The 17,206-nt window shown below is 41.7% G+C and overlaps 1 protein-coding gene across 1 annotated transcript in view; it reads left to right on the top strand.

Annotated features, from left to right (window-relative positions):
• The window catches only part of LOC147444739 (endo-1,3;1,4-beta-D-glucanase-like), a 42,381-nt gene extending 38,268 nt beyond the window's left edge, over window positions 1-4,113 (top strand). Inside the window, exons 2-7 of the mRNA XM_086527281.1 lie at window positions 2,847-2,868; window positions 2,939-3,074; window positions 3,204-3,294; window positions 3,376-3,465; window positions 3,585-3,685; window positions 3,775-4,113. Coding sequence (XP_086383407.1) covers window positions 2,847-2,868; window positions 2,939-3,074; window positions 3,204-3,294; window positions 3,376-3,465; window positions 3,585-3,685; window positions 3,775-3,915 — 581 coding nt within the window. The 3' untranslated portion in view covers window positions 3,916-4,113. The remainder of the gene's footprint in view (window positions 1-2,846; window positions 2,869-2,938; window positions 3,075-3,203; window positions 3,295-3,375; window positions 3,466-3,584; window positions 3,686-3,774) is intronic.
• The last annotated feature ends 13,093 nt before the right edge of the window (window positions 4,114-17,206 follow it).

Genomic DNA, 17,206 nt, shown 5'->3' on the forward strand with positions numbered 1-17,206 from the left:
TCTCTCTCTCTCTCTCAAAGTTCAGTGATTATGAAGTTTCTGTGCGTGTGTTGCTATTGATTTCTCGCTTGGAGTGTCCAAGCCTGTTATAGAAAGACTGAACTAAAATGAAAGGAAGAGAGAGACAAGAGAGAGGAAAGAGACGACACAAGGATGTCGGGTCCCAAAATGATGCAGAGTCCGAGAGCATAGTCTGGACGTAGAGTCTGAGAGCAGAGGTTTCTTGGGAGTTGTACTTTGCAATGATTAATGAAAATTAAATACCGAAAGGGGCGCCAGACTTTGGAGCCAATACCTCTGGGCACGGAACTACGCCGGGCCGTGTCGTCTCTCTCTCTCTCTCTCTCTCTCTCTCTCTCTCTCTCTCTCTCTCAAAGTTCAGTGATTATGAAGTTTCTGTGCGTGTGTTGCTATTGATTTCTCACTTGTAGTGTGCAAGCCTGCTATAGGTCCGAATTGAACTGAAAGGAAGAGATAGACAAGAGAGAGGAAAGAGACGACACATGGATGTCGGGTCCCAACCCTCAAGGGCCCCCTTGCTAAATGTTGAGGTGCTGATGCTAAGGGGTACTGATGCTGTGTACTGGCTACTGATGGGTCCATGTCGACAACGAGGTACTGCTGGGGTCTATGTCGACGACACGATGACGAGGTCAAGGCTGAAATCTGAAAACGCTAGGTACTTCTGTTGTGGATCTGCTACTGTGGCAGTTTTACGGGGCTGATTTGCAATCAAGGCTGAAATCTGAAAACGCTAGGTACTTCTCTTGTGGATATGCTACTGTGGCAGTTTTACGGGGCTGATTTGCAACCGCCCATGCATGCGAGGCTGAGAATGCAAAAACGCTAGCTGGATGAATCTGAATCTGCAAAAACGCTGGCTGGTTTGTGCTAAAATTGGAAACGCTAGGCTGATCTGGGGGCTAGGATTTGCAACCGGGAAGGGTGCAGTACGGCAAGGTTCAGGGCTGTTCTAAAAACGCTGATGTCTGTGGCTGAAAACGCTGGTTCTTGCTCAGAGAAAATGCTAGAGATCTTGAGGTGCTGCCGGTCGGGTGCCTGCCTCCTTGTTTCCCTGCTTCTTCTGCTTGAGCGCCTTGGGCCTCCTTATATATCCAAATTATGCTGGGTCGAGCAGCCATAAGAATGCCCCCACGATTCTGGAATAAAGTCACTTATTAAAATAAATGACTTATTAGAGATGGTTCACCTGCTGTCACAAAACTATATCTATGCGGTGGAAAATGCTCATGTTATGCAACTATGACTGGCCTGCACATGCACGTCCTGCTAGAGGCTCACAAAGGTGCGAGGCTCAATCCTAAGCTACTGGATCATGCCAGATTGTGGCAGAATATGTCTACATACCGCAAACGAAGTGCGCACGTGACATCTTTCGTCCTATGGATCCCAATTCTGAGTTGTCCAAGGATGATGATATTTCTTTGGTAGATGCTACGGGGTATAGGCCATTGTTATTCTTGATTAACACTCGACCTGATATTTGCTATGAGCTCATCAAGTACTTCATTGCTTTCACTGCATTGACTATGGTATTTTATATTCTGGTGGTGACATTCTTGTTGGATGTAGTACTTTTGATTGGGCTGGATATGTTACACACTAGAAGATCTACTGCTAGTTATTGCTTTCTCTGTGGTAATCCATTGATATTATCGCCGTATGATAAGCAAAACGCCACTGCATCTTCTTCTACAGAAGTCAAGTATTGGGCTTATCTCTTATCTCGACAGAATGACAAAAGATTTATGGCTTTGATAGATTTTGAATCATCTTGCTATTGCACCTTCATCTTGTACCACTATTTATTTAGGTTCTCAAAAGTGCTATTGCTCTTAACACATAGTCCTGTTATTCATGGACGAACTAAGCATATTGATGTCATCAGCTTAGTCAGTTTTACAGTTCCACCGTTATGGCCTGTTTTATCATCTTTTACAATGTTTTCCTCCTGGCCTGTTTTGTACAACTGCTTTGTGCTTGCCAGTGTAACAAGAAAAGTTTCATGTGTTTGGAGGCATTTTGCTTTATTTTGTTTCAAAAATGCCAAGATGAAACACATGTTTCTAGAGGTTATGGGAAAAAGTGATTTTCAGAAGTCTAGGTGGATACATCCTACAAACATGGTCACACAAGTGGTAAAAAATGTTTCACATCACATACTACACGGCTAATTCTGAATTTTGAAAGGCCATTTTTCTTTCGAGCAACGTGTTTCGTCCCCCTGGTTCGAGTTTTTTTCAAAAGCTTTCGAGCGTTTTGTGTTTGTTTCGTTTTGAGGGGACAAAACATGTTTTTATTGTGACATTGGTACTTGCCTTTCAGGATCCGCCCCATTTGGGCATCCTGAGGGAATCGGGATTTTTAGCAATAAAGCTAGCATCTTTGTTTGTGCAGAAAAAAGAAGAAGAATGTCAGTGACTCTTTTTTGACCTGTTAAGGAGATAAGAGGCGTAGTGGATATAGGGATGTACTGAATGCATCGTGTAGGTTTATCAAGAGGCTCTAAGCTCGTGGCAGTGTTAATCACACTTGCTCTCCTGATCTCTCATCAATTAGTTCTCCATAAATAAAACCTTGTGTAGCCTAATAATCACAACAATCTTATTATGAGTTTTTAGCAGTTCTTGGCATGATTGCATTTGGTGTTCCAAGTTTGCCTCATATGTAGGGCCCTTTGCAACAGTCATGCATGCATCATGTGCTTGGATTTATTCATTCCTTTTAGCAATGTGAAGCAATTTAGACAGTTATTGAGGGGCTGCTCTAGTGATTGAAGAGCTGCTCTTGTGGATATTAAGAGTGTTCTGTTGTATTTGGTGCAGGTTTTGATGCTCCACTTTTGAGGTATGCGTCAACCTTCCCTTTATTTTACTTCTTGTCAAATGTTCTGCTAGTAACTTGTGTTATTACTCAGAAAGTTGGCAGACAAGATGGCATATGCTGGTTATTATGTTAGTGTGCCAGACTTTTTCAATAAGGATCCTTTCGTTCCCTCCAATACTGGGAATCCCTTTGCCAATTTTGGTGACTGGTTCAAGAACCATCAAGCTGTGCGTCTCTACCCTAAGTATAGGTTTAACTGCTCTAGTCCATGATATGCTTGCTCAACAGAGGAATTTTAGGAGCATGGTTTTCTTTGGCTGATGAATGCTAAGAATTTTGACCATCTGTCGTTTTAGTTGGACTCGGTTGAAGGAGCCAAACAAGTTGTTGAATGCTTACACGAGAAAGGCTTTTCATCTGTTGGAGCTGTTGGGTTTTGTTGGGGAGGTATATTTTCTTATTTCCGTATCAGACCGTACATAGAAGTGATGATGACACTAATTGAATAAGCCATCCAATGTTTTGCAGCTAAACTTGCTGTACAACTTGCCAAAGGAGATTGTCTGAAAGCAGCGGTTCTTGCCCATCCTTCGTTTGTCACAGTTGAGGATATACAAGGTAAAGCATTTTGAATGTGGCCTTGCCACAAATAAGGAGTGATGGCAAAATTTTTAGAAACTGCGGAATGTTATGACTGCAGACCTGCTTATATCACTCAATCCGTCATCATTCTGCAGATGTAAAGACCCCAATTGCGATCCTTGCTGCAGAGATTGACACAAGTACACCCCCTGCTCTCGCTCAGAAGTTCATAGATACTCTCAAGTCCAAACCAGAGGTATTTGCTCAACATTCTGTCCTAATAAGGCTTCCTAAACAAACAAAGGGTAACTGTGATCTTTACTATTTGCTTGCTTGTACGTGCAGCTGGAAAGCTTCGCGCACATTTACCCAGGAGTTGCTCATGGATGGACTTGTCGGTACAATCCTGACGATCCTAATGAGGTTGCCAATGCAGAGGAGGCCCATTCCAAGATGCTGGAATGGTTTGGCAAATTTTTGCAATAAAGGGAAATCAGATATTTTACTCTGTGACCTAAACTCTTGGTGGTAATTTAACTATTTATGACCACTGGCATTTAGCTGGTGTAGACGGTAATATTTACCGGTATTATTAAGATATTATCATTGAAATTCTGGATTGAAATTGAGTCAATGTCTAAGTGAGGTTGGAACATTGGAGCGAAATAAGAGGTTTCAAAGTCATATATTCTTGTGCTTGAACAAATGGCTCTTGGCGTAAATACTGTGGCACACATCATTGGACTCTCAGATGTTTTTAGTAATGCCAAAACTGATGATTATCTTTTGGGTGTAAAACATAGATTACAGGTAGATTTGAGATACCCATTACGGTTTTGACCCCATGTGGCCCCTCTAAACGCTTTGATTATATTAAATATATCTTGCATGTGTTGACACACACAATACATGCATTGGGTGGTATTTAGGGGGTAGGGAAGGGACCTGCAGTGTCCTCTCCCCATAATTCAAGCAGCTGGTGGAGGCGGGGAACCATGGGGATCTGCATTGTGGGGAAAAGACATTGCAGGTCCTTTCCCAGCTGTCAAGAGTCCAAGGGAGGGGGGCCAACCAAAGCAGCCCACGTGGACAGCATATCCTTGCTTTTAGCTTGGTATTGTGATTGATGGCATAGTTTGTGACTGTTTGTGAGTGTGTTTTTCCTGGCAGCTAATGTGCCAGCTTTAAGACTGCATTAGTTTCTCACAGTTGATGTGTCAGCTTATGGTTGTGGATGACGTCGCCTTTTCTTATTATGGCTGCTCGTGTGTCAGGTTTTGTAATGGCAGTCCTCATTGTCTTGTTTTTTGGTGATGTGTGCTGAGTTGTCCAGCATCCAACGGTGGTCTCGGAGATTACGGTCAATCAATGTACAATGGATGGAGGGCTGGGATGCTCAGCCCCCTGACTTCTCCTTACTTGTTTACTAAATACTGGTGATGGAGAGGAGGCAAAGGAGCTCTTTAATGTGTCTGAATATCCTGGGGGAGAGAGAGAGAGAGAGAGAGAGAGAGAGAGAGAGAGAGAGAGAGAGAGAATCTCCAAGGCAACTACTACTTGCTTTGTCGTCACATGCCCTTTTTCTTGCTTTCTACAATTGGTTTCCACCTTTCTTGGTTCGGTCTTCGCAATCACTAGTGTCATCAAAGGCCTTTTCATAGGGAAGCTATATTTCTTGGTTTTCAAGTTCTATGACAATGATCTCCTACATCATCATGATCTCCTACATCATCTGCAGCAAACCCTCTATTCCATATATCATCATCGAAGTGAGCTAGCCGCCCCATGCATGTTGACGGAGGCTCTCTCATACAGAGATTAAGGGAGTTACCACAGGATAGACTCTCATACAGAGATCTCGAGGCATCCAGGTGGCAGGTAGAAGACTGTGAGAAGTCGATCTTTATATGCAGGAAGATAAAAGTAGCTCAGCAAACATGGTATGGATATAGAGCGGCTCCCATCTTTCAATATGACCTAGATTCACCATTTATAGGCCAGAGCTACTATAGTTTCCTCCACTCACTGCAATAGGCAAAGATTATTAGAACCTGTAGGCGCCCCTATAGGTGCCCATGCATCGGAATACCAGCGCCCATTGGCTATCTGGGAAATTGACAACAACATGAGCAGACCACACAAAGGGGGAGAGGCCGTTCTCATATCTTGCTACTATGTTGTGGAAATATCTCAGCCTCAACCAACCAATGCATGCCCTACCACACCCTTTGTTTGGTATTGGATGGAGCTAGCTAGTCTTTTTCATATAATGGTTGTATTGCCTTGCACATATAGTTTCATATCTATCATGGTTGCATTGCCTTGTACGTATAGTTTCACATCTATTTGAGTTAGAGCTCCATCCGTATTGTCCCTCATGTACATGTATATACACCTCCACGTTGGTCTATTGTAAGTTTAAGCATGTTTATTTTTGGTACTTTTGTCCCTTTTTTGGATATTTAGAGGATACGTGCATCGTTCTGTCTCATAGGTTGATGTTAGGCTTTAGACTTGGTGAAACTTTTTGTATGTTAAGAAGAGATGACGAATCAAAATAGCAAACACTTCAATTTGAAGAAAGAGAGAGACACCAAACCCAAGAGACACGGGAAGGCGGAATACTTTCCTTAGAAGTGTTGGCCCCTAAGATGAGTGCTCCTGAAAGATATTTCTTTTATATTGCAAAAGATGGTCAATACAAGTTGTCATGAGTGTTCAAGGCCTCATTTTCAAGAAAGCCCAATGCCTTGGCCATCTTCACAAATGTTCAAAGAGAGATATCGCCCAAAAATTGATGATGGTTACAGATGCCTCCAAGAGGTCTTTGTTAGGTACTAGCTTAGCTTTTTGGGTGCCCCTGACCCTTGCCTTTTAAATTGTTTGATCTTTGGCTTTTCAATTGTTCAACCTTTAGCTTTTCAATTGTTAGATCCCTTGGCTCAGTAAAAATAGGGTGTCCCACTTTTAATGCTGATTTGTGCTATGCGTCTCACTTTTAGGGCTGCGACATACCCTTTCCTTAAGAAAATAGTAATCGTCCTCAATTACATTTGCAAAACAGAACAAGGGTAACAAAACGATATTTATCAATCAATCATTTATATGTATCAATGGTACAAAAAACATGGCATGCATCACATGAATCTATCTTGAACAAGTTCATGCATAATTATCTAGTTCAATGACGAACTCTCAATGCTCCATATGCACTAGAATTAATCAGAATGGTTGATAGGTCTGGTTGATAGGTTAGTCGATGCGTAAGCGTGCTCCCTAATCACCAATGATATTAAGCTATGGAGGGTGAAGCCTTAGTTTAACCATGGTGTCAAGGTTAGGGTTAGAGAGATGGTGATTAGGGTTAGGTTATGCAAAAAAAAGAGCATAGAGAGAGAGAGAGAGAGAGAGAGAGAGAGAGAGAGAGAGAGAGAGAGAGAGAGAGAGTATAGACACGATGATAGGAATCAAAGTGTAATTGATTAATTGAAAATAGCCTCTAATATAGGTTTGGAGCTTTACAATCATTGGCTACCCTCTTGCTATTGGACCATCTCATCATTTATCCTTCCTAAGTGGCTAAAGGGAATTCTCAAATGGCGCTACAAGTTGGGCTTACCCTTACAATCGTCCCCTGAAGCCAAACTTGGGGTTTTACAAAGGCTTCATGGATGTTGGTTCATGGATTCGTGTCATGGTATACTCATATGCTAATATGATTCATCTACTTGATACATCATGGTGGTTTGATTCATTGCCATGGTTTCAATGTCTCGTGATACATCATAGTGGTTCTCAATTGGTTTCAACTTAGTATTGTTGTCGTTGTTTATCGTAGTCATTGGTGATTAGGGAGCACGCTTCTGCATCGACTAACCTATCAACCAGTCTGATTGATTAGGCTATGGAGGGTGAAGCCTTAGTTTAACCATGGTGTCAAGGTTAGGGTTAGAGAGATAGCGATTAGGATTATGTTATGCCAAAAGAAAGAGCATATATATATATATATATATATATATATATAGAGAGAGAGAGAGAGAGAGAGAGAGAGAGAGTATGTACACAATGATAGGAATCAAAGTGCAATTGATTAATTGAAAATAGCCTCTAATATAGGCTTGGTGCTTTACAATCATTGGCTAGAGAGGTTGTACCCTTTTGCTATTGGGCCATCTCATCATTTATCCTCCCTAGGTGGCTAAAGGGCATTCCCAAATGGTGCCACAAGTTGGGCTTACCCTTACAATCGTCCCCTTAAGCCAAACTTGGGGTTTTACAAAGGCTTCATGTATTTTGGTTCATGGATCCGTGTCATGGTATACTCCTATGCTAATATGATTCATCTACTTGATACATCATGGTGGTTTGATTCATCGCCATGGTTTCAATGTCTCGTGATACATCATAGTGGTTCTCAATTGGATTCATCACTATGGCCCACAAATGAGACTTAATATTGTTGTCATTGTTTTGTCGTAGTCATTTTGTTGTTGGCTTTATTCGTCATCTTTATCTTCATGTTGATGCCGATCTTAATTGGTCCATTATGTTGAGAGTGCAAACTTCATAATGGGTTGGCCTACCTTATCTGACTTGGATGCTTGACCTCATAGGACTGGGTGTGTTAATCATAATTTCAAATTGTAGGTTTCTCTCCAATTTTTTTTTCTAAAAAGATAATCATACAACAATGAACTTTGCGTTTAAGGTGGAAACTCATGATCACATATTTAACTTGATCTACATTAAGAAGAATGACCATAATACGCCTAAACTAAGAGAGTTTGCCTTAAATCAAGATGATAACAACTTAAATATGGACACACTATATTGTGTACAAACACTACCTTAGAAAAGAATGAGTGATGTTATAGCGAGGAAATGCATGTGTTAGAAGTTGGACACACCCCACGGAAACTGACTACTCGGAAGATTATCATTTTTTGTAATTATTCATTTATTGAGGAAACCCGATTTTTCACCTTGTAAATATTGGGGCTTAATAGAAGTTTCCAGATTGTGTCCCAGTTTTGGTAGTTAGATTGAGTAGTTGGTTAATTTGGAACTTTAGGGTTTGAGAATTGTAAGGTATATATACCACTTTTTGACTTTAATGAAAGACCTTTTGTCATTTTTAAAAGAAGTTTTTGGAGTCTGTGAGTGAGCGTACTGTATACGAGAGAGAGTGTGAGCTTCATCTTGACGCTACGTGTGCACCGGTGGTCGGAATTGAGTGCGGAGAAGTGCAGCGTGTTGCCCCGGACGAGAGCTACGCGCCGATACCTACATTGCGCGTGTACGGTCCGGTTTTGCGAGCTCCTTCTACGAGCTTCATCTGGTGATTTGGTGAGCATACGTTGTCCGATTTTGCTGCAATCCACGCGTTCACATTGAGTAGAGCTACATATTAGGCACTTTAGATTTTGGAAACGAAGACCTGCAAATTTCGGTCAGACATCCTACGTGATTTTGCACCGGATGTTTTGGGTTGGGGTTTTGGTTCATAGGCCTTGGGGAGAGCGACCTATTGGTGATAGTAGGGTCTCCTTCAAGTTCTGTGGTGTTTCGAGATTGTTTGATGGGTGTTCGGCTCTAGAAAGCGTTGTAGGAAGTTTCCTCTTATGCACTCTTGAAGGTTGTGACTTAGACATTGGGTAGAGACCTCTGTAAGAATTAGTTAGGAGTCGTTCGAGTGTAGGTTGACACCTTATACTTGCTTCCACGCGCCTGCGGGTCGAGCTTCGTCCTTAGCTGACAAATCTTGTTAGGTGAGTTCTCGCTGTGCTAACGTCTGTCGCGGCGTATCCATCCAACATTGGCGCCGTTGTCGAGGACAAAAACTTTAGGCAGGTGAGCGAGACTAGTCCTTGAGGTTAGGGATTTTTGGCTTGCTAAGAGTTTCGTTTTACATTTAAATAGGACCAGAGGGTGGAGAACTTTCTAGGTCTTAGAGGGAGTCTAGGAAGCGTGTGTCTAGCCTAGATCCTTCGACTTAAGTAGATTTAGGTAGACTAAGATAGTTTTAGGTATTAGTTGAGTTCTTGAGTAGGATTTAGAGTGGTAGAAGCGGTGAGAGGAGAGCTTGAGAGTCCGGAGAGGCCAGAAAGCAACCAAAACACCATTATCACCATTTCACATGATGAGTAGGAGTAGAGTAAGTAGGACATCATGATTCAGGATCTAGAGCACTTCATGCATGTATACTTGCTTGGTAAATTCATCACAAGTTTATAAAAGACGCAAAAAGACGCAAAAGTGTGTTTGAAAGCCTAAGTGAAGTCCAAAAGTTACTGTGAGTGTTTCTGATAGAGCTGCAGAGCATCATGAGCATATCTGTCAGAAAAAAAATTTAATTTCAAGCCAGGAGACATTCTACGCGTAGGATGTCTACATGCTAATCTGGTGGGAATTTTGGGATTTTGAGTTGACCAGTGTGTTGAGAAGGTGGGGTTTATCCTATTTTCAAATGGAAAGTGAAAATTTGACCATATCTTGAGAGGATAAGGCCAGATAGACTGAAATTGCCAGACATCCTACCCAAATTGTGCCAAAGCATTATTTTAAGACCAAAACCATATGATGGCTGCATGAGCATGATCTGCATGATATATTGAGTGACTGAGAGAGATTTCATCTCATTTGGGTGAAAAAAATTGGGTTCAAAGCAGACTTTAGTACTTTTGACTGAAAAAGGCAAGAGCAGCTAAAATTGGGGACTTTTGAAATCCAAACAAAAATCTAAGCATACCACTGGGTTGCTGATATCAAGGGGAAGCTGTGGGTCAAGTCTGGGGTTAAACAGGCCAAATAGACAACCTACGCGTAGGATGTCTTCTGTGTGATTTTACACTCCAAATTTTGAGCATACCAAAGTGATCAGCAAACTCAAGGGGAGCCTGTGTTTTGAATTTGAAGCCATTCTGATGAAAAAGACATCCTACGCGTAGGATGTCTAAAGCAAGAAATTAAAGCCAGATACTAACAGTGGGCATAGCAAGGTGTTGTATAGCCTGAGGCAAGTCCCCTACTCCATTTTGGTCCGAATTGGAGTTGATTAGACTGTTCAAGATCAGCAACAGGCTGTCGGAACAGATTTTTGATCCATTGACCAGCTTATAGGTGTCCAAATCAAAAAGTAAAAACAGCTGTGGACTTAGCACATCAAGGGGAATCCATAGTGCAAAAATCCAGGAAAAACAAAGCAGGAGACATCCTACACGTAGGACGTCTACTGGGGCCTACTGAAGAGAAAATTTGACTGGGCTTAGACAGTGAGATTCCATTTGGCTTAAGGGTTCCAGAACTTCTTTCAGAAGTGAATTTGGACCCTGTTTGTCCATTTGACGGAGCAAAGACTGAATTCAAAACATCAGCAATGTATAAAATACAGCAGTGGTTGAGATTAACTCTCCAATTATACCAATCATTACTAAGATAACCTCTAGCAGATAAATGGTTTGATTCGATTGCTGAAATTAAACGCTTGTGTACAGGTATATTCAGCAGCAAAGCAAGAAGTTGTGCGTAGACTGATCCTTTGCTAGGTGAGTGGTTGGATTTGTGGTAAATTGCATTGATAAGTTTGATGAATTTAAGATCACGAAGATACATTTTTAGAGACCAGAAGGTGGCAGGTGACCAAGGTAGCTTAGTGTCCACCGAGGAGAGTGTAACTCAGGCAAGGCTAGATCCACTAGCACCGATTATTGAGGAAGGTAGTGATACTGACAGTTCTTCAAACAAATCTTTCTTCATGATGGGTAGTCAACAGCCAGGAGCTTTAACCTATGATGGACCAATGCCAGGAGGAAGCACCTCCCTAAATCCTTTGAATGATTCCAAGCTCACTGTGATCTTAGAGGGAACAAACTCGAGGGGAGCCCTAGTCTATTCTGACTATCGAGAACGCAAGTGCATTTGTATCGAGGAGAGGCCGGCTCAGAGATTGGAGATAATTTGAGTCTATGATGATGGAGATAGATTTCAAGATGAAAAGGGGAACCACTATTTGATAGTCAGTAACCCTGAAGATTACAACAGATATGGAGATAACGTGGCGAAAGGGAAAATGGTTTTAGAAGCTCAAGAACTGCCACCAAACATTGATCGGTCCGGAGCGATTTTTATGTATGATATGTGCGGTCTACAAAGAGGGGGAGTTCAAGGACCTTGACGACGATTCATCTTCACAACAAAGTGGAAGAAAGTCTTCTAAGTCAGCACCAAAATGAGAAATAGCTGTAAACCAAGAGCTGCTTGTAGATGAGTGCTAAAAAAGATTAACTTGTACGCCAAACCCCAGGTTAAATAGCCCAAGTGGTGTGCTATTAAACAAAAATGGATGAACCAATGGGACAGAGGAATGTTATTATAACAAAGGATATGTGAGAGAGAGACCCTACGCTCCCCAAGCTCATGTAGCTTCTCCTCAAGTTCCACCCATGCCTAGGTATCAAGCCGACAACCTACCAGGACCTGTAGGTGTAGAAAGACCACAACCGGTGTTGGGGCAACAACCACCCCTACCAGGATTACGACCAGTCGGTATAAGATACACACCAACCGTAACCGAATCAGAGGAAAAGGCTTTGGTGCCTATGCATGCATATTATGAAGATCCCAATGGATATGAGGCAAACTCTGCCTATTATCCATCGGAAGAACCCTCGATACCAGAACCATGGAGCATGATATGAAGTACAGGACCACCAACAGCTGCACATGCAGCAGGAGAAGGAAGATATAGCTTAGATGAACGAACATTTTTGTTCATAGCCAACGGAGGCATGGGCAGACAGAGACATGCATACAACCAAAGGGGAGCTCAAGGAGCACCTCAACAACCCAAGGGACCCTGCTACAAGTGTGGTGGAGACCATTGGCTAAGAGACTGTCCTCATGATGAAATCATTAGAGTCAACGCATATTGCACTGAGTGTGGAGTTACTCATTTGATTCCAGATTGCCCTAAAAACCCGAGCAAAGGAGCAAAAACCACCTTGAACATGCTAGAAATAGTACCTTCTAGTGGAGGGTCAGAAAATGAAACAATCATACCTATTCAGGCGGTGACACGAGCTCAAGCTCAAAGAATGACGAACGAACCCATAATGGAAGAGCCAAAAACCGATGCCCAAAGTTTAGAAACGAAAAATCAGAGAAGCACTTGGAAAGCTAGAAAGGCGCGTGTGAAAGCCAAGAAAGAACGAGAGCAAACAACTCTATCCGAGGAGTTGAAACATACAAAGGATAGATTAGAGCGGTTAGAGGATCTAACTAGCTTAAGATCACACACCACAGCAACCATAGCACCCAAGGAAATAGCAGAGCCCAAAAGTGCAGGATAACAGGATCTGTACTGGCAGACAAGGTAAATGAGCAGTTGGATGCGCTTCTAAAAGCTTATGAATCCAAACTAAAAAAGAACCAAACCCAGGAGCAAAGGTGGATGACTTATCCATATACGGAAATAAAAAAACAAAGGTTGGAAATGTGTAAAAAGATGATTGAAACAACTCAATCATTGATGGAAGACCCGCTGGGTAAACCTGCGGGTCTTCCAATTTGCAGGTTTACCCGCTGAGTAAACCTGCAAATTGGCAAGAAGCACCAGCTCCAACCCCTATCCAACCAACTTTAGAGGAACAAGAAGAAACAAAGGAAAGACTCACTAATGCCTATGAGTCTAAAGGAGAACCTATCATAGTGCCAAATACAACAGATGAGGCAAGTGACGGGTTCCAGCCTAAAATATTGACAGAAATGGGTAAGGACTGTAACGGTCTAGAAGATCTGTGGAAGCAAATCCGTGAGGTCAATGAGGCTAACAGGATGAGTAACCACAAGAATAGCACGAGAAAAGAGAAGAATGTGATCTTATCTCCTATTGAAGAATTTGAGGCAAGGTCTCAAATGAACTTTGAGATACATTCACAAGGGGGAGACCAGGGATCAATTAGTTCGGGGCACAGCCAACCAGACTCGCTGAAAAATTTACCCTTTTACCTAGGAGAGTATGAAGCCAAGTCTGAAGTGAGAGAAATCCCATCTCAAAGACTTTCTTCTAACAAAGTGATGGATTCACAAGGATTGATTGAGTTATTGTCCACCCCGGTGGCATGCACAATCACATTAGTTGAACTCCTAAGGTTACGACCAAACATGTGGACCACAGTACGTAAATGCCTAAAAAAATTTGGAGTGAAAGACCCCACCTTGAGGCTACAGGAAGGGATCAAAGAGTTGGAGAGGCCTCAACTAAACACTAGGCCAGTACCATTAAACAAGGTTGGAGAGTATTGCGAGGGAGAAGATGGAAACACCACGCTACCAGTAGAATTCCAAGGAGTAGTTTCCAAAGCTATTCTTGACAGTGGAGCGGGAGTTGCTATCGCCACCAAGGAAATCTGAAAAAAATGGGGAAAATCAGCTTTAAGAGCTACCAGAATGAAATTGCAATTGGCAGATGGGTTCATGGAGAAGCCTCTAGGACTCTTAGAAAAAGTGATTGTCACTTCGTGCCGGATCGAGTACGAGCATACATTTGCAATAGTCGATTTCGACAAAAAGAACAATTATGAGATCATCTTGGGGAGACCATTCATGCGACAATTGAAGATGGTCCAAGATTGGGGTTACGACCACATATACCTCAGACATGGCGAGACAACAACTAAAATATACCTGAAAGACCATAGTTACAAAGATGTGAACCAAACACCTGTGGAAGAGTTTTATTCAGCTACAGTAGCAGGATCGGAACTCCCAGCATGGTTAGGGCAACAAAAAGAGCTATGGATGTGCGGAGCTTCACATTGTGGAAGCTTAAGAAGGGAGGAATGCGTCTTAGAAAGAGCGATTGAGGACAAGGAGTATATTCCGGAACCTTTCCCTGAAGATGCCTTGGAACCTCTAGAATGGGAACGCATACTAGCAACATTGGATGTCTGTACCATTACAGATAGTCCAACAACAAAATTTTGCGATAAGGATGGCTATGATGTGCTATCCTACTACATGGTAAGCATTATACCCGAAAAAGATGAGACGATAGAACCACCACAAGAAGAAGAGTTTTATAACTCCTGTGAACATCTGGAAGTAAATGATGATGCAGATAATGAGTGTTCAGACACCTCAAGTGAGCGTGGAAGGGAAATCGAGAATATCAGGTTTTATGATTTTGCTAATCATCACCCTAGACGCCAGGAACGCTATAGGAGGAAACGAGCAGGAAACAAAGTGAGAGAGAACGTGATGCCCAGGATAAAAGGTAAAACTCACTATTTGATGCTTGTAAAAGCAGAGGATTGTGTAAAAGATCAAATATCAAGAAGATTCTCAAAAGATCGAAGGGAAAGAACGCGAGAGGAAATAAAATAGGTACGAAAAGCTAAAACAGAAACAAAATCACAAAAATCTCAAAAAAAAAAAAAACCCACGAAAGACCAAGAGTCGACCAAACTGGAGCGTAAACAGAAATACCAAGAACTGAAACGGTCTTTACGTGAGATATGGACTACTGAAGAAGATAGTGATGGTAAAGGGGAGTCAGAGAAGGGAAACATGAATGTACCATCACACTATCGGAAATTTACCATCCACGACAAAAAAATCATCATGACACCACCAGTCAGGGAAAGAACCAACCAAGAATCTTACGATGGGCCAGAAAATGCAAAAAAGGATAGACCTCGCGGAACCAGGTGAGAAGCCTCAGCCGGTCTATATAGCAAACGATGAAGAAGAACGGCTAACACAACTTCTCAAGAAATATAAAGATGTGTTTGCATGGTCCTATAAAGACCTCAAAGGAGTTGATTCATCGATATGCCAACATACAATCCCTTTGAAATTGGATGCAAAACCTAGCAAACAACGTCCTTATACATACAATGATACATTTGCTAAATGAATCAAAGAGGAAATTGATAAGCTGATGGAAGCTGAATTCATCTATGAAATTGAACATATAGATTGGGTGTCACCCATTGTGGTAGTTCCCAAAAAGAACGAAAAACTGCGAGTGTGTGTAGATCTCAAAAAGATAAATGCAGCCACCATAAGGGATAATTATCCCTTGCCAATCACAGAACATGTACTTGAGCGGGTGGTCGGAAAATGGGCTTATTCCTTTCTGGACGGGTTTTCAGGGTACAACCAACTGGCAATTGCAAGGGAGGATCAACACAAAACAGCGTTTGCCATAGAATGGGGAATTTATGCGTATCGAGTTATGTCGTTTGGCTTAACTAATGTCCCAGCTACCTTCCAAAGGTTAATGACGCACGCGTTCAAAGAATACCTGAGAATATTCTTAGAAATATACATGGATGATCTTTGTGTACACTCTCTTCTACGAGAGGAACATATTGACCATTTGCAAAAGGTATTTGAAAAATGCAGGACATATCGAATCTGTCTTAACCCGGAAAAGTGTATCTTTATGGTTAAGCAAGGCCGCATCTTAGGACATATTGTCTCAAGAAATGGCATAACCATTGACCTAGACAAAGTCAAAGTCATAGTAGACCTACCCAGGCCTGCTAATGCGAAACAAGTGAAATCCTTCATGGGACATTGCAGATATTATCAAAGAATCATATACATGTATGCAGTCATTGCACAACCTTTGTATCATTTGCTAGTCAATTTCGATTGGACCAAGGAGTGTGAAACTTCATTCCAAAAGCTGAAGGAAAACCTTATATCAGCACCTGTACTTAAAGCACCAGATTGGGAAAAGATATTCCATGTTCACATTGATGCTTCTGCTTATGCAATCGGGAGTATTCTGGCTCAACCTGGAGATGGAACAATGGATTTTCCAGTTTGTTATGCAAGCCGACAGTTAAACAGTGCGGAAAAGAACTACACAACCACCGAACGAGAAGGGTTAGGAATGGTTTATGCTGTGAAGAAATTTCGGCATTATTTGCTCGCAAACAAATTTGTGTTCTTCACAGATCATCAAGCTCTTTTGTATCTGGTAAATAAACCATGCAATACAGGGAGAATTGTACGCTGGTTTATTATATTGCTAGAATTTGATTTCACAGTGGTGGTAAAAAAGGGTAAAACCTATCTACGAGTGGATCATCTTTCAAGGATACACAACGGGGAAGCTCCTGAAGGAGTAGATGATGACATACCAGATGCTTATCTTTTCAATATCGAAATGATACCCAAATGGTCTCAGGAAATTGTTAGCATTCTTTCCTTTGGAAGTAGGTTTGATAATACGGAATATAGATCCAAACAACAAACAATTCGACAAACAAAAAACTTCCAGTTGATAGCAGGACGGCTGTATCATCTAGGATCGGACCAAATCCTACGATTATGTATAAATCCGGAAGAATTCGAGTGCTACCTTGAAGAATCCCATGTCCAACATTGTGCATTTCATTGTTCAACAGTGAAAACACACTAGAGACTAAAACAGTTAGGGGTTTATTGGCCAACTATGTATGCGGACACACATTCTTATGTTACCAATTGTACTAAATGTAGTGCCAAACGACTAGTGGATCACGCAACATTGTTTCAGGTAAACATTGCATCTGCATGGAGTCAATATATCATTGATTTCTTAACCACCAGGACATTCCTGAGAGCATCACAAGAGCACGAAAAAGGGCTATAGAGCTAGAAGCTCGTGACTTTCAGTTAATTGAGAACCAACTCTATAAGCGAGGAAAGGACAATCAACTTAGGATCTATGCAAGTGAAAGTGAATACTTACTGATTCTAGAACATGCACATAGCGGAATAAGTG

Source organism: Adiantum capillus-veneris, chromosome 13, assembly GCF_014529385.1.
Source record: "Adiantum capillus-veneris isolate H3 chromosome 13, ASM1452938v2, whole genome shotgun sequence".
Taxonomy (NCBI): Eukaryota; Viridiplantae; Streptophyta; class Polypodiopsida; order Polypodiales; family Pteridaceae; genus Adiantum; species Adiantum capillus-veneris.